Source organism: Eucalyptus grandis, chromosome 3 (assembly GCF_016545825.1).
Source record: "Eucalyptus grandis isolate ANBG69807.140 chromosome 3, ASM1654582v1, whole genome shotgun sequence".
Taxonomy (NCBI): Eukaryota; Viridiplantae; Streptophyta; class Magnoliopsida; order Myrtales; family Myrtaceae; genus Eucalyptus; species Eucalyptus grandis.
In genome coordinates, this window is record NC_052614.1 from 9402272 (window position 1) to 9422983 (window position 20712).

General features: G+C 41.1%; 1 protein-coding gene across 2 annotated transcripts; it reads right to left on the reverse strand.

Moving 5' to 3' along the window:
- Positions 1-733: 733 nt before the first annotated feature.
- Positions 734-18581, reverse strand: LOC104439013 (UDP-glycosyltransferase 91C1). Of its 2 annotated transcripts, none has more exons than XM_039308582.1 (2): positions 17457-18581; positions 734-1299 (listed from the first exon to the last, which is right to left on the reverse strand). In XM_039308582.1, the coding sequence occupies exons 1-2, from the start codon at positions 18556-18558 to the stop codon at positions 1061-1063; spliced, it is 1341 nt and encodes a 446-aa protein (XP_039164516.1). In that variant the 5' UTR covers positions 18559-18581; the 3' UTR covers positions 734-1060. The 2 variants fall into 2 exon arrangements, with proteins under 2 accessions (XP_039164516.1, XP_039164517.1); XM_039308583.1 differs by having other exon boundaries at positions 734-1071; positions 17229-18581.
- Between the last annotated feature and the right edge of the window lie 2131 nt (positions 18582-20712).

The window sequence follows — 20712 nt, forward strand, 5'->3', positions numbered from 1 at the left end:
GGCGAGGCTCGGCCTCGTCGGGGGCCAACGAGCCTCGCCGTGGCCGGGTGAGGTCTGTCGGCCCTCGTCGGCCGATCACCCCATGGCCGAGGCCGGCGACCGGCCAAAAGAAGAAAAAAAAAAAAAAAAGAAAAAAAGGAAAAATAAAATAAAAATATTAAAAAATTAAAAGAAACAAAAAAAAAATACAAATTTACCAAACGTGTTTTTATTCATTTTTTATTCAACAAAGTTTTTACCAAACGTGTTTCTCGGAAAAAATTATTAGAATGAAATAGTTTTCTATTTCTGTTCCCTAACACTTTTTGAATAGAAACACAGACAAACGCGCCATGAATGGCCGATTGACCTTTGTACTGAGTAAGCTGATGTGTGAAATGGGCCAGAAATTACGAAACAGCCTTGTAATTTGGGCTTAATAAGCGACGGGCTGATTAGAAACGCTAAGGCCCAAGTAAATGGTCCTTGCTTTTACATGCCATTGCTAACATTGCATCCCAATTTATCTGAGTCGGAGGAATCTTGGGGACTGGGGCGCCCACCCTGTGGACGAAACCGTGTCTTCATGCAAACATATTTCATTGATTAATTTTTCCGAGCGACAGAAACGATTTTATTCTACAATTTTATTTCTAAATTATGATTTTTTTAAAGAAAATTATTTCCAAATCATATGAATTGTTGCAAAACAAAACAAGTTGAATCTAAATGAATGAGCCCGTAAAACATTCGATTAAGAAAGAACTTATGATTGCGTTCGTAGCGGTGCTAGGAACTCACTCTCTTACATGTCATTTTTTTTGGAGAAAGAAAGAAGAAGGGAACGAAAAAACTCACTTTCCGGGAACGTGGATTTTTCTAAGTCTTCAGATCCAGCCATTCTCTTGATAATGATCTTGATGTAACGCTTGCGCTAGAAAACGAAATTAGTATACTAAAACTGATGCCATGTATCATTGCTGGATCCACGATTGATACGTGTTTGGCCACATGCATGCATGATGCCAACGTAGTACAAATAATCACACACCCAACTTGTAGGTTGACAAGTTCCTCAGCTTCAGGCTCTACCCTTTTCAAGTGCTCGAGCGAACTCCTCCAAATATTTCAATTGCGACTCCACGTTACCAAATATCTCCCGCATGGCCCATGCGTTCGCCCTCACTTCCTCTCCATTTGGCTCTACCATGACCCACCTTATCGTCTCGGCTACCGAGTCACTCGTGAACGACCCGTCCCGGCCGTCCCTTGGCACTTCCGACCCGACCCGCCTCTCGTCCATTAGCCTTGCCATCAGCCCTTGGTCGGAGGCCTTGCCCGAGTGCCTCTATGACAGAGCTCCACCCGCAGTGCGTCAAGAACCCGCCGATCGATGGGTGGGCCAGGATGTCGAGCTGAGGAACCCAGCCCACCCAGACGAGGCCTCGACCCGAGACCCGGCTTTCGAACCCAGAAGGGATACTGCTGCTGGGGCCTGCCTTTCGGCTATCACCCAGACGAAGGGCAAACCTGACTTTTCAATCCCACATGCCAACTCGTGCATGAACTCTTGACTCAAAGCCACCTCGGTGCCGAGGGCGACATAGAACACTGACTTCTCTTCCTTATCATCCAACCATTGCTTGAGCTCGCCCCATCTCCCGTCTCCTTCGTGGCGGCTTTTATTCTGGGGCGGCAAAAGCCCCACCGGAACCACGGGTCTCGTGTAAAACTTCTTGAGTAGACTCAACGGCTTGGCCTCGAACTCGCTACAGGTCCTTATGGCCACGATATCGCAGCCCTGTATTGACCTGCCTAACCTTTCGAAAACTGACATGTTAGAGTTAGAGTCCACGAAATCCTCTTCGTTCATCACCTCATGAAGCCTGAACGCGACTTTAGTTGGGTAAGTAACCCACTGGGGAACGACCGTCAAGTCCTCTGCCGTCTTGGCTCGGGCCTGACCGTCAATCAGAAGAGATGGCGGGCCAATGAAGGCGAGGCTGGTAGCGCTGAATATGCTGAAGAACGCCGATTTAACACCGAGTTGTCTCGCCTTTTGGGGTAACCAGAAAGACATGACGTCTTGGATCACCCAGTTGACGTCCGAGTTCACAAGGAACTCGGCAACAGCTGGCTCGAGCATGTCGTATGCCTTCTTAAGGTAAGGGAACATGTTATGCGGCAGCTCGGAGGTCGACTCGGCAGAGTCGGGGAGGCCATGGACCCGAGGCAAGGGAAGCTCAACGAGGGTTATCGAGGGAGGGAGGTTCTGGGGGAGGTTCTGGAGGTTTTTCAAGGTGGAGATGAAGGAGATGCGATGACCCTTTCGAGCTAAGAAGGTGGCGACCTCGAGGAAGGGCATGAGGTGGCCGTAAGCGAGCCATGGGAACATCGCAACGTGGAGCTTCTCTTTTTCCATGGTGGTTTGTGGAAGGAAGTCGAAGTGAGAGAGAAATTTTAAAAGAGAAACCAGCTGGCGATGGAACGCGCACGTGCCTCTAATCGGCGCACGTGCCGGGAGAGAATGAGATTAGTCTCCTTCGCTACACGTGCGATTTTTTTGCAAGGAAATGGCATTGTAACGTAAGAGCGAATGTTTGTTATACGCAAAAGAAGAAAGCAAAAGTCTTAGGCTCCCATTTATTTAGCCGAAACCTACTTCTAAAAAAATATTTTCTAGATTTTTTGATATTTATTTCACGGAAAATGAATTGATCAGGAAAATTATTTTCTATTAATGAAAAAAAGATTTATAAGATAGGAAAAACATTTTCCACTTTTTCGAGTAGGGAAAACATTTTCAATCGGAAAACATTTTCCACACTCACTCTCTCTTATCTCACACTTCTGCTGGCTCCCTCTTCTTTCTTTTTTTTTTTTTCCCTTCTGTTTCAACCTGTTGCCGAACACTATGACCGTCAGCAACCAACCATAGGCTAGCTTGAGCTGGTTGCTTGCCAGATTAGAGAGCGTGAGCCTCGGTGAGGCTTGAGTACTCAAGCTCACCTTTGGCCGATCATCGAGTGTCAGCATGGTTGGCAACTAACTGAAGGGGTTGGCGATTGGTCCAAGAAGAAGGAGGTAAAGAAAAATAAAAGGAAAAAAATAAGTTAAGAAAATTAAAATTTTGATTTTTCTTTCTAAAATAAAGAAAAATTATCTAAAGGAATACACGGAGGAAAATCAAATCAAATTTTTCATACCAAGTAGTGAAAAATATTTTCCTAGTTCATTTTCAAGTTTCAACCGAATATTAGAAAATATTGTCATTTTTCTGAAAAATGACTTCCAAAAAATAATTTCCAAAAATACTATATTTTTAATAAAACGAACGGAGTTTAAGTCTTGAGTGACCGTAAAAAATGGCTCATTTCGTGATAACTTGAATGTCTTAAAAATAAGAACTCACCTCCCTAGGAAAATCGATTGATGTACTAACACAAGTAGTTCGAGAATGCCTTGGTCTTTAGATATTTGAGTCGAACGGTTTCCACATTTGTGCCTTTTCAATAACAACTATCCATTTAGAAATCGCCTCGATGGAAGGCAGTTAAGGGCACAACAAGGTCTAAGTCAAAGCTTATGTTTGGAAAATATACCATCAATACATGATGGGATTGTGTTAGTAGAGTGCGCCCATAATAGCCATTGAACCTCCGCGCGTTTCTATTGCATGCAAACTTGAATAATGGGTGGGGGTTAGATTTATTTTACGTCATGTTTTCCACACACGATTCTAATTCATACTTGAATCCTGTTCTTCAATGCATGATTAGATTAGTTTGTTTTTGTCATACACGGCCCATATCTAATTGATAGGACCCGGTGTTGCCCCTTAATGGCAATAATAATCGAGGATGGCGTCTCAAATGAGTTTGGCCCCATTCTAGGACCACAAGTTCAATGACTCAAGGCTCTGCCCCTTTCAAGTGCCCGAGTGTGCTCATCCACATACTCGAATTGCAACTTCATGTTGCCAAGTATCTCCCTCACGGCCCATGCACTCGTCCTCGGCTCCTCTGACCCCCCTAATCGTACCGGCTACCAAGTCACTAGTGAGTGGCCCCTCTCATTCATCCATTAGCACCTCTTATTCGACCCGCATCTCATCCATCAGTCTCGCCATCAACCGTTGGTCTGAGCTCCCATAGTAAACAAGATCGGCGCCTGGCCCTCCCTGGGTGCCTCTACAACCAAGCTCCAACGCGACGATGCGCCAAGAACCCGCTGATCGACACCCAGACTTCCGGACCCAAAAGAGATCATGCCGGAGCAAGCCTTCTGCCCTACTCACCTGAACAGAGGGCAAACTTAATTGCCCCATTCCACTACCTGGCCAAGTTTGAGGAAACTGCGCAATTGATTTTTCATTAAAATCAGGACATAATCAGTCCCTTATCATCTTGGCAAGAAAGAACATCAAGTTTTAGCTTGAGAAGTGATTGGGTAACGGTTTTTAATCTACTGTGAAAATAACAGTTTATTCTGCACCACAAAAAATCAAAATTCAAATAATTTTATTCTTACGGTAGCACAAAAAGTGTTGAGCTAGCCAATCTCTTTTAGCTTTACTCATCTCCAGGATTATACATAGTAATTGATCCATAATATGCTAAGAGTGTGAGGGAGTCAGTAACACTAAAATTGAATTTCTTATTTTCACGGCTTTACTTTTTTATTGATAGCAAGTCATGGCATAAGTGACTTCTTACTTTTCGTCTTTTAGTTTTTAGGGCTTTGTTAATATAACAATTTTTGGTTATTGTAAGAATAATAGTTAGTTATGAGCCACAAATTTTTAAAGGAGTGGGCTCCATATCAATTTATTATTTATTATTTGATTTTTTAATCTAAAATAGATTGTTTTTCTCAAAGTAAATTAAAGACTACCACTCGATCATTTTTCTAATTTTTACTAAAAACTAGTATTTTGAACCGTCCGAAGGGCTATTCCACGATTTGTCTTATAGTTTTTTAGCGCTAACCAACTAGAGGGAAATACACAAAACTTTATAGGATGAATGTATAAATGGATAACCATAGTGAAATATCTACTTATTGTACGAAGTCATTTATTTAATTTCAAACCACACGATTATCTTGTCTTTTCCGTACGCGGGGGAACGCACACGGCCCCATATCCCATGTGCTCCCAACTAAGCTAACATGATCTGAGGAGGGAGCTTCTCCAGATAGAAGGTGGCGACATCGAGGAAGGGCATGAGGTGGCGTAAGCAAGCCATGGGAACATCGGTACGTGAAGCTTCTTCTCTTCGTTTTCCATGGCAGTGGCTGTGAACACTACTTTTTCATTTGACGTGTGTGGTGGTGATGTGACTAGCGAGTGAATTCGAATGCAATGGAGAATGAGCTCTCTCTTCATATATATATATATATAAAAGAACTACGTATGGTGCTTTAAAATTCTAATTAATATTGGCATAAATTAACTTGCGTTTAGATGTTTATAACTTATTACATGAGACTAAAGACTCCATTCGTTTTGTGAAAAAGGTTTTTCTGAAAAACATTTTCTGGATTTTTCGGTATTTGTTTCATGGAAAAAAAAACTATATACATAATCCAACATGCCAATATTTGAATTTTTTTTTAAGGCAAGAAAGGAGTTGAATTAATAACGATATGTGATTTATGCAATATTAGTAAAGTCAAAAGTAGAGGTGGCTGCAGCCAAGGTAGCTAATAATTATCTTTGAGATTTCATATCTTCTCTTCATGTGCATTGACTTAGATGATTCAAGGGAGAGAAGTAACTTCTTATTCTGTTAAACTTTTGATGTACCAAAACAAATATCACACGAGATAAACTATCAAGAAACAATTTATGACCAGCTGAAAAGATTTAGGTACTTTACTTTCCAATTGAGGAGGGAATATCATTAATATAAATTGAGTGTTATATTTCTGTTTAGATAAACTATCTAAGTCAAATAGAGTGAATTTAGAGTTTTTTCATTCCTAAGCATTTGGATTTTATGAATGAATGGTGGATATAACTAATATTATATAGTGCATAAATTTGTATAATTTTGTTAAAAAATTTTAGGTCCTGTTTGATAATCGGCCAAGCAGTGACTATTTCTATTCTTTTGTTACTCTGAACAAAAAAGAAACAAAAATTTGTTTGTTAATGTCAGTTAATTTTTTTGTTCTTCGGAATAAATTTAGAATAGAATCAAGAAAAAAAAAGTTGCTTCTTTATTCTTAGATACAATTCGAGAATCAAGTAATTTTCTTTATTTTCTTCCATTTCTTTTATTCTTTTCTTTTTCTTATTCCTCCTCCGCAACGCGGTGGTCGGGCTCCCTTGAGGCTAGCGAGGTAATTGATTCTAGTTTGGCTGGAGATAAGCTAAAGGAAGAAGAAGAGGAGGAAAAAAGAAAAGAAAAAAATTGAGAAAATATAATAAAATTATTAAAAAAATTAAAAAAATTCTAGGTTACAAAAAAATTGAGAATTGTATAAACGCATTTTTATTTCGAAAATAAAAATTTATAATTACTAAAGAATTTCAAATACTCAAAAAACTTATCCCGGAAATAGAATAAAAAAATTTTGAGTAGAAATTATCCTCATAAATAGAATAATTACTAAATAGGTCTTTAGTGGAACTTGAGGTGAATCCGATGAATTTTGGAAAAATTAATTTACTTGATCTAATAAAGAAGCTCTAATTTGAGGGCAGCGACGCGAGCTTGTTTAGCAACACGCATTTGTTCGGTGTTATCAGCCATTGTTGCCCTAGAACGAGTACGGATTGGCAATCTTGGGTGAGCCATGTTGTTACCTATCAATGTAAAAAATACAGTAAGCATGATAACAAATGAGATTGATCCATGACAACGGTCACTCGTTTATTTTATTAAGTGAAATCAAATTCCAAAGACATCAACTTAAAACGTTAAAATAACTCCCTAGGAAATTAAATTCCTAAAACATCAATCTAAGAAATTGAAATAACACCTTAAAGCCAGAACTAAACTCCTAAATCTAGCGACTCTTTTCCATATACAATTGGGAGATCACAGTAGTTTGAAGCTTCTTGTTCTGCCAAACCAACTTAGAGATTCGAGCCTCCTTCCTTTCCACCGTTTCTTCAAGACATTCAATTTGTGCTTTACGAGTGGGCTTCATGGTCACTTCAGGTATCACGGGAAGTAGAGCTTGAGGGATCTCATGATGGTGGATATAATAATCCGAGGCATGAAAAACCCTCTCTTTTCCTTTCAATCTTCTAGGCACCACTATTTTTTCCGGATGGCATTCCTTCCATGCATTTTCAAGACGCTCGATCTCATTGAGGTATTTGTGATCCTTGCGCACGAAGCGGGCTTGAAACAGATCCACTCGGAGAGGAGGTGGGATATCTTGGAGTACTCGATACTGGCGGGCCGCTCTATAAGGATAGAAAGATGTTACACCAATAATTCCCATAAGTGGAATTGGATTATCTGTCTTGCAAGAGAAACGAGCCACGCTAACATGGAACCATTTAGCATACCATAGGAAGCTCATGAGATCTCGGATCTTTAAGAAAAGTCACCCAATAGAAAAATGATTTTCTAGTATACTTTTTCTCTAAGATTGAAAATCTCTTTATTGGGTAACTAGAATCATCAATTTCACCTCGATGCATGTGTCGCAACCTCTTTTTTTTCGGCGTCTGCAATCGGGTACGGGCGCCTAAGGAGGCTAATGGCTCGGCTGAAATTAATTATGCCCGGACTCTCCCAAGTCCACCAATTCACGACTTTAATAGTTTGAGTTTTTAACCCGTAAATCAAATTTTAAATTGGAGTCGCCACTAATCGATTTGGGGTGGGTTGATTAGAAACCCAAGTGAAGTATCGGGAGAAATACTCACTCCTGCGCAACCAGAGAAATTAGGATCGGGGACTTGATTACACTAGTTAATCACTAATGCCATTTCGGTACCTAATCTTGTTTAAATCCTGAGGTTTTTGGATGTTCGAGGGATTTTCCATGCATTTTGGGAGGAAAAACATTTTTTGAGTCATTTTCTAATTTTTTGGACACAAAAGGGATTTTTTGGGGTTTTTTGGTATTTTTTTTGGAAAAATACAAGTCTTTTTGGTTTTTTCTGAATTTTTGGCTTTTTCATGAATTTTTGGCTTTTTTTGGATTTTTGGCATTTTTTGGAAAATATGAAATATTTTTGATATTTTTTATTTTTCGAAAAATAAATATTTTTAATATATTTTTTCGATTTTTTTGGAAATTAAAACATTTTTCGGTTTTCTAGAAATTAAAATATTTTTAATATTTTTTTATAAATAAATTATTTTTGATTTTTTCTTTTTATTAAAATATTACATAATATAATATAAAAAAAAGCCGACCCGGTTCGGATCCGCTGCTTGGGTCCGACCTGGGTCGGCCCAAAACGCAGATGGGCCTGCTACGCGGGCCTGACTTTTTTTTTTTTTTTTTTTCAAAACGACGTCGTGGCCGGCGTTTGGGACGCTCGGCCCGGCCCAACGACTGGATCCATTGACCCGCCCGCGACCCGCTACCGCGAACCCTACCCGACCCGGATCCGATCGTGACTCGACTCCCGCCGCCCCTCGAATCTCGCGAAACCCTACCCGGTTCCGAGACCCGGGATCCGACTCGGCGACCGGAAAAATCGCAAACCCTAGGGTTTGCGAATCCGTGGCGCCGAGGGGGAACCGAGGTGCTTGGCGGCGACGGCGACTACGGCGGTGACGACGAAGACGATGGGAACCACGACGACAGCGACGCCGACAGAATGGGGGTGCGATGGGCGCAGGACGGCAGCGACGGTTTTTACCTTTTCTTGAACGGAGGCGATGACGGCGACGACAGGAGTTGATCTGCGACGGTGGCGGCCGCGGCGAGGGCAGACTGATGGCGGCGACCGTGGCGGACGACGACGGCGTCAGCGAGGCTTGGGCTCCGTCGATTTGATTGGGGCTCTCTCTCTCGGGCTCGAGCTCGCTCTTTGAGCTTTGGAGGAGAGGCAGCTCGAGGGGGACAAAGAGGATGGCGTTGGGATCTCGGTCGGGCGAACAGCGGTGGCATAGCGTCCGCGGCAGAAGAACAAAGAATACTAAAAAGACTAGATCCGAGGCGCAGATCTCGCGAAACCCTACCTCGGCCTCAATCTTCTCTCACTCGGGCGATCCGAGCCTCCACCGGCCGGATCGACCTTCGAGGTCGCTTGCCGCCCGCCTTCCCGAAGTCTCTCGGTGGAAGGTGGGGTGAGCTCGCGACTCGAGCTCTCTCCCGCGCTTGCCCTTCAACCCTTCCCGATGTCTCGAAGTGAAGGATCTCCGAGCTCGCCACGCCCTCCGACGATGCTTGCGGCCACCTATTTATAGGCGAAGGAACTCCGGTCGACGGAGGGGCTCGGTCGCCGGCCTCCGGCTTGCCCACCGGTTCCGCTTGGCTGAACCGGTGTCCCATCAAGCTTTCCAAACAAGCTCGCTCACCATTAATGGCGCCGCGATCTTATCCCCTCCGGCCAACGTCGGCCTACACTCCTCGGCCGTAGGCCGTCCTTCGCGCGTTGGCCTCCCTCGCGCGTGAGTTGCAGCGGCGAAGGAAAGGGAAGGAGGAAGAAGAAGAGAGAAAGGGGCCGGGCCGGGGGGTGAAGGAAAATGGGCCGTAGGGGCCACGCGGAGGGAGAAGAGAAGGAGAAAAAGATGGGCTGGGCTTTTGCTTTGCTTTTGTTTTGTTTATTATTATTTACTATCTGAAAAAGACAAATAAATGTAAAAAAAAAAAAACCTAATTAATTAAAAACGAAATTTAGGTGTTAACAGCATGAAATGACCAAACTCCTTCATGTGAGAAAGAAACCAAATTTGTAAAAGTTTAGGAGAGGCATTCATGATTTTTTTCTCCATTTTGTTTAAAACGGTTGATGGACAAAAATGTCTCAGCCAAAATCATGTTTATAAAGTTCATGCCAGCGCATGCTTGTCTGACCACCCGTGCAATTGAAGGATTAATGGCATTTTGTCGACGAGGAAAGATTATAAATCCAAAGAATGCTAAGATGAATATCCTACCCTTTGGCGCATTGAAGATTGATTTAAAAATGATCAGCCAAAAAGGAGAATGGGCATGCGTTACAATTAGCTTTCAAAACTTTCTTAACCTCATCAGTTTTAATTCTTAGAAATTGAGATAAAATCGATGTGCGCTCCATACCAAGAGGTGGCCTAACAAGTTCAGTCTCAATGGGCATTCCTATGATAACGCTATACTCTTCCAAAGTGTTGGAGTTAGCTCATTTTTACCAAAAATAAATGTAGCCGTCTCGAGACACCAAAAGTGTGATATAGTTTGCAAAACACCACTATGGACTCCAATATCCAAAAGGGGGATGAGCCGTCCCAAGATCGACTCCACATAATCCCGACCTTCTTTACTTAATTTGCCCCTCGAGCTCAATCTTGGGAGTTGGAATGAATTGAACATTGGATCTCCCCATTGTATATAGATTAAAACTCACGATCGACCTTTTGTCATGGACCAAAAGAAAGTGCAATAAAGTAAATAAATTGCATATTATAAGGTAAGAATACTTACTTCACCAAAAAAAAAAAAAAATGGCAACCACATTGACAGGCGCATGAGATGTGAGGCTTAACACCTAAACTACAAGGCTTAGCAAGTTAGAGCTAAGAGGATGGGCCGACTAGTCACAAGTCTTGAGTATAAATGTCGGTCCTCTTAACTATGGCTCAGTCAAAAGAAAATCCCATGGTCGCATAGTTTTGCGAACAAGGATAAACGTTTTGACACCAAGAAAATTTTCGGGGTTGAGAAAGGTAACCTTTACATTGCGGTCTCGCGTTCAAGGTTGATTCATTTCTCAACACCATCCTAGAATCCTTAAATGCGGTCCAGGTCCGACGGCAGGTTGTGTGTGCAATGTGTAGTGCTAAAACAATTTGAAAATCATAAACAACAATTTATAATGCAAGCAACACTTCAATATATAAGAAAAACATTCAATCCCAACACCTTCCTACAAAACAAAGAGTCAACAAGCACTGCTCCCCTTATACCTCATTTCTGTAAAAATATTTAACACTTTATGTTAGGAGCGTACCTTGTTTCCATGCTGTCAAACAAAATATTTAAAAAAAAAGAAAAAAAAAGAAACAGGCCTATGTCTACTATGAGTTTTAACTCTCCTTAGTGGAGTCGTCAAGCTGTCGCGACCTCCTCAAGGGTGAATTACTTAAAGAAAGCTAATGGATTACTAAGTCTGAAGACTTGGCACGGACCCTCCTAAGTCCTACCAATCGCGACTTGATACTAATGAATTAACCCATTTAATCATGCAATTATACTCAATTTGGAGCCGCCACTAACCAATTAGGTTTGGTTAGAAACCCAAGTAAAATATGGGAGAATATTTTACTTTTGCGAACCAGAGATTCAATAGGTCCAAGGACATGGTTACGCAAAAAAAAATCTAACGCCCTTTCGGTACCTTGTCATTTTCATTTCAAAAATATTTTGCAGGCAGTCTTGATTAATTTTAACCTAAGCTACTAACATGCTAAGGATGGTTATGCAGGTGCACAATCAATCAAATAACATTCAATAAGCCGAAGTGATAAATTGTAAGAAATTATAAACTACAACTTGATTAAGGTCCACTCTCTAAAGAAAAACTTACAAAAATGCTAATCAAAATACATGCCCTAAACATGATATCTAATTTTTTATTTTTCTCCTTTTTTTTTTTAATATTAATTAAATGTAAATTTAATTTAGATTTGACATGCATGAATTTTACTTTAATGATATGTGAGATGCAATTCATGTGTCATAACTTGAACTATCACTATATGTATGCAATCTAATTTACATAACCCTAAATATGCATGTGCTATATGATATGGGATGTATGACGTGGTAATTCCATATGCATGTTCTTTTTATGATTTTTTAATGATTTTTTTTATTACACATATGCAACCTGCACTAACAATGATGATATGAAATGGGATTAATTATAAACTAACCTATTAACTAAACAAATAAATGACTTTTGTATTTTCTTTTTTGACAATATAATGATGCAATACCAATCTTTGGCCTTTTTTTTTATTATTAAAAACAACTACACACGGGAATATTAAAACATTAGCCTATGACCCACTAACTAAAGCGCAACGTGTGGTGTGCACATTATGAAATCTATATAACCTAAATAACATTTTTTATTTTTTATTTTTGTTTTGATTTTATTAAAGGAAAATTATCCTAATTCTATATGAATCTTAAAAATTAAAATGCGTTGCTTTAAACATGAGATATGTGTGGACTTAAATACCTAAGTTCTATAATTCATGATATATGATGAGCAAATAACGATGACATGCCAAAATAAAAAGAAAAAAAATCCATCCATGTAAATCAATGGCATATTATTTTAATATGAATCAATGATGCAAAGCAATTCATGAATTTTGCCATAAAAAGTCGAAATAATCAAAAATCTAACCCGACGTCTCGCGGCTCAATATTTTTGATTATCATGACTTAATATGACCAATTTCCTAAATCGGGTAATGATAATAAATCAAAACAAATCAAGTTAGAATAAAAAGAAAACTATGAGTCCAAATACTCAAAATAAACTTAATCTAAAAATCTACCTAGTCTACCTCACGATTAACTTGAGGAATGTCAAAAAAAACAGTGGTGGCCGAGCTGCGATGGTGGTTCGATAATGGGTCGCCGCTCGAAATAGGTTCATCAGAACTCCTACGAGGCTCGGGTGATAACTGGACGCTCTATTCGGGTGTGCAGTAGCGAGCAGAGGAGCAGCAATGTCGGCGCGCGGGGCGTGGCGTGAGCGGAGCGGGTTGCGGCTCGGCGAAGCTTCAGGTTGGCGTCGAGACTCCGGTGAAGGCAAGCGGTGGCACGGCGAGCGTCGGTGGATGGCAAGTGGAGCGGTGAGGTGCGCTGCGGGCGTCGGGCGCGCAGTAGCTCGGACCACCGGCGATGGGCGTCGCGGGCAGAGGATTCCAGGTGCAGGCGTCGGCTGAGTGGAGACGGGCGTCGGTGCTCAAGCAGAGGCACCGAATTCTGGTGTTGCTGTAGTCGGTCAAGTGGTGTTGCTTGGTTGCAGTGCTCAAAGGGGGGAATCGCCTGGATCGGCGTCGGGCCGTGGGCGTCGTTGGCGAAGGGCACGTCGGAGGCAGAGTAGCGCAGGAGGTCTGGGCGCTGCAACGGACGAACCATCGAGGAAGAAGAACAATTTTATTCTTTCCTCCCCTTTTTTTAATTTTTCTATCACCTGACACTCTCTCACCTGTCTCTTTCACTCTCTGTCGAACCCTCCCCCACTCTCACCTTTTTTGACTTTTCTCTCACAAAAACTCTATCCCCTTGTGTGAATACTTCGAAGACTCATCCCAAAAGTCCCCCATTAAACCTCACCATAGTTTGCCAAATTCTCTCACCATGAAAACACACAAACACTTTTCGCTAATTTCTTCAGCCCTCCCTTGGTTCCGAAACATCACCTTCTTTTTTATAGAGGAAATACTCGAAGTTGTTGAAGATTTCCCAATATTCACTCAACTTCTTCAACAAAAAAGTTGCTCCAAAATCACATGTGTTGAATTTTTTGAATTCAATTTTTTTTTTTCAAGATTTCCCTCTATAATTAAAGATTATCTTCTATTTCTAAGAGATGAGTTTACATTAGGTGTCAACAAATGACAGCCACATTGGCTTTAAACAGGTCATTACACAAGTACCATTTTCCGACATACATCCCTCTTTTTGAAAGTACAAACTTGTCGATTCAAATACAATTTTGAAACCTTTCTTAACAAGTATGGGGCCAGAGTTTAGGTTTTTCCGAATCTCTAGTACATGCAGCACATTCAGAGGGCAACCTCCTTACCAGATGTAAACTTCAGGATCACCTTTCCTCTTTAACAATCTTTGCTGATGCAGAGTTAGCCATATAAAGCTTTTCATCTTCTTCACCTTCTCATAAGATGAGAACATGTGTTTATCTGCACAGATGTGATTTGTGGCACATGTGTCTAGCCACCGACCATTAGTGTTCGACACTAGAGATGCTTCAAATATTACCACAACAGACAATCTCTCAATATTGTCATGTTCTGTCAAAATTTAGTTGCTGGGCTGCACCATCGTTTTGACTTTTTGGGCAGTTCTTGCAATCCTTAGCACGATGGCCGGGCTTGTTGCATATAAAACACGTCCCTTGAAATTTCTGGAACTGTTCCTTCGCTTGCCTTTTCTTTGAAAAAACATCTTCATTTTTCTATCTTGCTTGGATTTGGAAGATTGCACAACGTTGGCCTTTAGCTCGAAGAAGGGTTAGCACTCCTTCTATTGTCCTCCTTGATTCTAAGGCACATAATGAGATCTTCAAGACTCATCTCTTTCCGTTTGTGCTTCAAATAATTTTTGAAGTCTGATCAACTCGAAGGCAGTTTCTCAATCATAGCCACCACTTGGAATGATTCACTAAGTATCATTCCTCAGCAGAGATGTCACTTAGAATTAGTTGTAATTCTTGAATCTGACTCATGACAGATTTAGAATCCACCATCTTGTAGTCCAAGAATTTGACAACCACAAATTTCTTAGTGCCAGCATCCTCAGTGTTGTATTTCTTCTCTAAGGACTCCTATAACTGTTTAGCAGATTCAATATTACAATAAACATTATAAAGAAAATTCACTAAACAGTTAAGGATGTAATTTCGGCATAAGAAATCTCCATGCTTCCAAGCCTCCAATGCACCGAGCGTCATGACATCGTGCTCATCTAGACTAATTACAAGGCACACCTCCGATAAATACTTCGTCGATTTAGCATAGTCGATAGAAGAACATCTTCTGTTGCCATTGTTTAAAGCCCACTCTGGTGAATTTCTCCGGTTTCTCATTAGTTGTAACTAGAGGTGTTGCCATCACAGTAGGCAAAGTTTGTTGAACTATCCCCTATAAACGGAGCCAAAAGCCATTTGGCTTGTACTATTCTGAAAAAAAAGCCCCATGCAAACCAGTCGTATGACTTGTACCCACACCACCAAAATTGGTGTTGGCCCAAGGGTCCGTAGCATTGGTTGCTACAAATTCAAACCCTGAGGGTTGAACATCTTCCATAGAAAAGGTCGAATCAACCATAGGAATGTCTCTTGAAACATTCGGGACATTGAAGGGCACATAATTGTTTTCAATCATCTCAATAATTTGACAAGAACAACAAACAATGAGTGATCTAATCGCCTTAAAATTGTTGGAAATCAATCCAGAGAAACCAAATTGTTTGTTATAATCAGAACAGCAATGTAAAGAAGATGATAGCAACTTTATAATATTCTTCATTTTACAAATCTTGGAGAAGAAGAAAATAAGATAAAACATAAAATTGAAGGTGAGGTATGGATATCCGAATCTCCTTAAGGCGATTAATTCCTGCCAATGGTGCTCCGTAGATTCACGAACTATGCCTCCCAAGATATAATACATCAAACCTGTTTGGATTAGCACTATGCAAACAAGGCTTAGTCGAACCGTTCAATTGAACCAGCGTACCCAGAAAAATCAAAAGAGTAGAAAATGATACCAAAGCTCTTTAAGAATCGAATTGGGAAAACCAAAAAACCCAAAAACTCTATTGAAGCTTTATGCTCCCATCTATTTATAGAGATTTTTAGTTCATGTAAAGAAGAGATACATGAATTAAATAGACGAATGTATTCACGAAATTCATGAATCAAGAGATACTTGAATCCAAGAGATTCATGAATCCAGAGACACGTGAATTTAAGAGATTCATGAACTCAATAAATACATGAATCTAGGAAATTCATAAATTCAATAGATACGTGAACATAAAAGTTTAGGAAATTTATGAATTCAATAGATATGTGAACAGAAAAGACGTATCTTAATTTATTGGCTTTCGTTGATCCATTAACCATAATTATGACATCTACAACCAAGCTCCAACGCGACGACGTGCCAAGAACCCGGCGATTGACTTTGCCCAACGAATGTTTAATCTTGAAAGACTCAACGCCATATCTTTTCTTTTTCTTTTTTGGTTTCTTTTCGTTGGGCAAATTTTTCTTCTATTCTCTAGAATGGATATTGAAAGAACGATGTGATTCTTTTTCCAAATATACTAATCTTCTAACTCATCACTTCCCGTAAGTCAATTTTCAACCATCAAAGAATAATAGGCTTGGGCCAATTTATTTTCTCCGTGGGCTTAGTCCAACTTGTCAAATTAAAAATGAGAACCATTTATTAAAACTCATCCATCCTGGCCCAATGCAAATACAATAATAAAAAATAAATGCTCTTAAAAATATATGCTATGCAACTTAATTCTCATATTTTTGTTTAGTGGTTAAAAATTAATCCTTAATTTTTATGCGATAAATGAATGATTGGATTGCTAAAATTTATATATTAACATCACTCTTGCATCTATGCCTTTGGTGAATTTCATGAAGGAGATAATTTCGAGTAGGATTTCTACATTATCATTTTTATCGGTAGTTTATACAAATCATCGATAGTGCATTAATTGTAATATTTTCCTACCTTAAAAAAAAAAATCTTCGTTGTTGAAGAAGATGGATTGACGAGAAATATCTCTGTTGGCAATAGAAAATGTTTAGGCATGAATAGTTATGATGATACAAACATTTTCAACGACTAATATTTCTGCTCGATAATAATGATCTTTTATTTTTAGGAAGATATTTATCAAATTATGTAACTTGTCACATAGTGCAATCGGCTTGATCTAATGCAGTGAGCCTATGCAACACTTCCTAGACAAAAAAAAATTCTGCAATTGGTCGCATAATGCAATTGACTTAATCTGATCAAGTGAGCCACAACATTTGCTAGGAAAAAAAAAAAAAACTCATGGTTGGGTTCATAGTAGTGTAATGAACCCATTCTCCCACATTTCTTTAGAATAATAGTTTGAGAATGCCTAGTCTAGAGATTCGGCCCCGTTTGGTTGGGTTTTTCAAAGCCCCGGGAAATTTTTGTGTTTGGCAAGTGTTTTTGAATACTTATTTGCCAAATGTGGGCATTCTCAATGCTGAAAGCCAAATGCTGGGAAGTGGTGCTTTGGGCATTAGGCATTTTGGAAATGCAACGTGTCACTGTTCATCGTCTCTCCCCCTTCATCTTCTTCTCTACCCTTTTCAAGTGCTCGAGCGAACTCCTCCAAATATTTCAATTGCGACTCCACGTTACCAAATATCTCCCGCATGGCCCATGCGTTCGCCCTCACTTCCTCTCCCTCTGGCTCTACCATGACCCACTTTATCGTCTCGGCGACCGAGTCACTCGTGAACGACCCATCCCGGCTGTCCCTTGGCACTTCCGACCCAACCCGCCTCTCGTCCATTAGCCTCGCCATCAGCCCTTGGTCGGAGCTCCCCCCAGAAAATAGGATCAGTGCCCGGCCTTGCCCGAGTGCCTCTATGACCGAGCTCCACCCGCAGTGCGTCAAGAACCCGCCAATCGACGGGTGGGCCAGGATGTCGAGTTGAGGAGCCCAGCCCACCCAGACGAGGCCTCGACCTGAGACCCGGCTTTCAAACCCAGAAGGGATACTGCTGGGGCCAGCCTTTCGGCTTATCACCCAGACGAAGGGCAAACCTGACTTTTCAATCCCACGTGCCAGCTCGTGCATTAACTCTTGACTCAAAGCCACCTCGGTGCCAAGGGCGACGTAGAACACTGACTTCCCTTCCTTACCATCCAACCATTGCTTGAGCTCGCTCCATCTCCCGTCTCCTTCGTGGCGGCTTTTATTCTGGGGTGACAAAAGCCCCATCGGAACCACGGGTCTTGCGTAAAACTTCTTGAGTAGACTCAACGGCTCGGCCTCGAACTCGCTACAGGTCCTTATGGCCACGATATCGCATCCCTGTATCGACCTGCCAAACCTTTCGAAAACCGACATGTTAGATTTAGGGTCCACGAAATCCTCTTCGTTGAGCACCTCATGAAGCCTAAACGCGATTTTAGTTGGGTAAGTAACCCACTGGGGAACGACCGTCAAGTCCTCTGCCGTCTTGGCTCGGGCTTGATTGTCAATCAGAAGAGATGGCGGGCCAATGAAGGCGAGGATGCTGGCGTTGAATATGCTGAAGAACACCGATTTAACACCGAGTTGTCTCGCCTTTTGGGGTAACCAGAAAGACATGAAGTCTTGGATCACCCAGTTGACGTCCGAGTTCACAAGGAACTCGGCAACAGCTGGCTCGAGCATGTCGTATGCCTTCTTAAGGTAAGGGACCATGTTTTGCAGCAGCTCGGAGGTCGACTCGGCAGAGTCGGGGAGGCCATGGACGCGAGGCAAGGGAAGCTCAACGAGGGTTATCGAGGAAGGGAGGTTCGCGGGGAGCTTTTGGAGGTTTTTCGGGGTGGAGATGAAGGAGATGCGATGACCCTTTCGAGCTAAGAAGGTGGCGACCTCGAGGAAGGGCATGAGGTGGCCGTAAGCGAGCCATGGGAACATCGCGACATGGAGCTTCTCTTTGTTTTCCATGGCAGTGTGTGGAAGGAAGACGAAGTGGAGAGACTTTAAAGAGAAACCAGCTTGCGGTGGAGCGCGCACGTGCCTCTACTCGGTGCACGTGCCGGGAGTGAATGAGATTAGTCTCCTTCGCTACACACGTGCGATTTTGCAAGTAAATAGCATTGTAACACGAGATCGAATGTTTATTATACGCAAAAGAAGAAAGCAAAAGTCTTAGGCTCCCATTTATTTAGCCGAAAACTACTTCTAGAAAAATATTTTCTAGATTTTTCAATATTCATTTCACAGAGAAAATGAATTGATCGGGAAAAATATTTTCTATTAACGAAAAAAAGATTTATAAGATAGGAAAAACATTTTCCGCTTTCCAAGTAGGAAAACATTTTTAAGTGGAAAACATTTTCCACACTCACTCTCTCTTTGTCTCACACCTCTACTGGCTCCCTCTTCTTTCTTTCTTTCTTTTTTTTTTCCCCTTTGTTTCAACTAGTTGCCGAACACTATGACGGTCGGCAACCAACCATAGGCTAGCTTGAGCTAGTTGCTTGCCAAATTAGCAAGCGTGAGCCTCTGGTGAGGCTTGAGTACTCAAGCTCACCTTTGGCTGATCACCAAGTGTCACCATGGTTGGCAATTGATCGAAGGGGCTAGCGATCGGCGAAGAAGAAGGAGGTAAAAGAAAATATTAAAAAAATATAAAAAGAAAAAAATAAGTTAAGAAAGTTAAAATTTTAATTTTTTTAAATAAATAAATAAAATTATCTAAATGAATGCACGGACGAAAATCAAATCAAATTTTTCATATCGAGTGGAGAAAATATTTTCCTAGTTCATTTTCAAGTTTTAACCGAATATTAGAAAATATTGTTATTTTTCTGAAAAATGATTTCCCAAAAATAATTTCCATAAATATATAATTTTTGTAAACGAACAGAGTTTAAGTCTTGAGTGACCGTAAGAAAGGGCTCACTTTGTGATAACTTGAATGTCTCAAAATAAGAACTCACCTCCTTTGGAAAATCGATTGATGTACTAACACAAGTAGTTTGAGAATGCCCTGGCCTTTAGATATTTGGGTCGGACGGTTTCCACATTTGTGCCTTTTCAATAACAACTATCCATTTAGAAATCACCTCGATGGAAGGTAGTTGAGGACCTAACAAGGTCTAAGTCAAACCTTTTATTTGGAAAATATTCCATCTGTACATGATGGGATTGGGTTAGTAGAGTACGCCCATAATAGCCATTGAATCTCCGCGGGTTTCTATTGCATGCAAACTTGAATAATGGGTGGGGATCAGATTTATTTTACGTCATGTTTTACGCACACGATTCTAATTCATACTTGAATCCTGTTCTTCAATGCATGATTAGGTTAGTTCGTTTTTGTCATACATGGCCCATATCTAATTAATGGACCGGTGTTGCCCTTAATGGCAATAATAATTGAAGATGGCGTCTCAAATGAGTTTGGCCCCATTCTAGGACCACGAGTTCAATGACTCAAGGCTCTGCCCCTTTCAAGTGCCCGAGTGTGCTCATCCACATACTCGAATTGCAACTTCATGTTGCCAAGTATCTCCCTCACGGCCCATGCACTCGTCTTCGGCTCCTCTCCCTCTGGCTCCACTGACCCCCCCTAATCGTCCCGGCTACCGAGTCACTAGTGAGTGGCCCCTCTCATTCATCCGTTAGCACCTCTTATTTGACCCGCATCTCATCCATCAGTCTCACCATCAGCCGTTGGTCTAAGCTCCCATAGTAAACAAGATCGGCGCCTGGCCCTCCCTGAGTGCCTCTACAACCAACCTCCAACGCGACGACGCGCCAAGAACCCGCTGATCGACACCCAGACTTCTGGACCCAAAGAGATTATACCGGAGCAAGCTTTCTGCCCTACCCACCTGAACAGAGAGCAAACTTAACTGCCCCATTTCACTGCCTGGCCAAGTTTGAGGAAACCGCGCATTTGATTTTCATTAAAATCAGGGCATAATCGATCCCTTATCATCTTGGCAAGAAAGAATGATCAAGTTTTAGCTTAAAAAGTGATTGGGTAACAATTTTTTTATCTATTATGAAAATAATAATCTGTTTTGCATCACAAAAAATCAAATAACAAATAATTTTATT

What these genes read in the sequence shown, in the direction of transcription:
- LOC104439013 (XM_039308582.1), bottom strand. Translation starts at nt 18,558, where the DNA reads ATGTTCCCATGGCTCGCTTACGGCCACCTCATGCCCTTCCTCGAGGTC. An exon ending in TGGGGGGAGCTCCGACCAAG is followed by an intron (nt 1,300 to 17,456) that starts GGCTGATGGCGA and finishes CCTCCGACCAAG; the next exon opens with GGCTGATGGCAAGGCTAATG.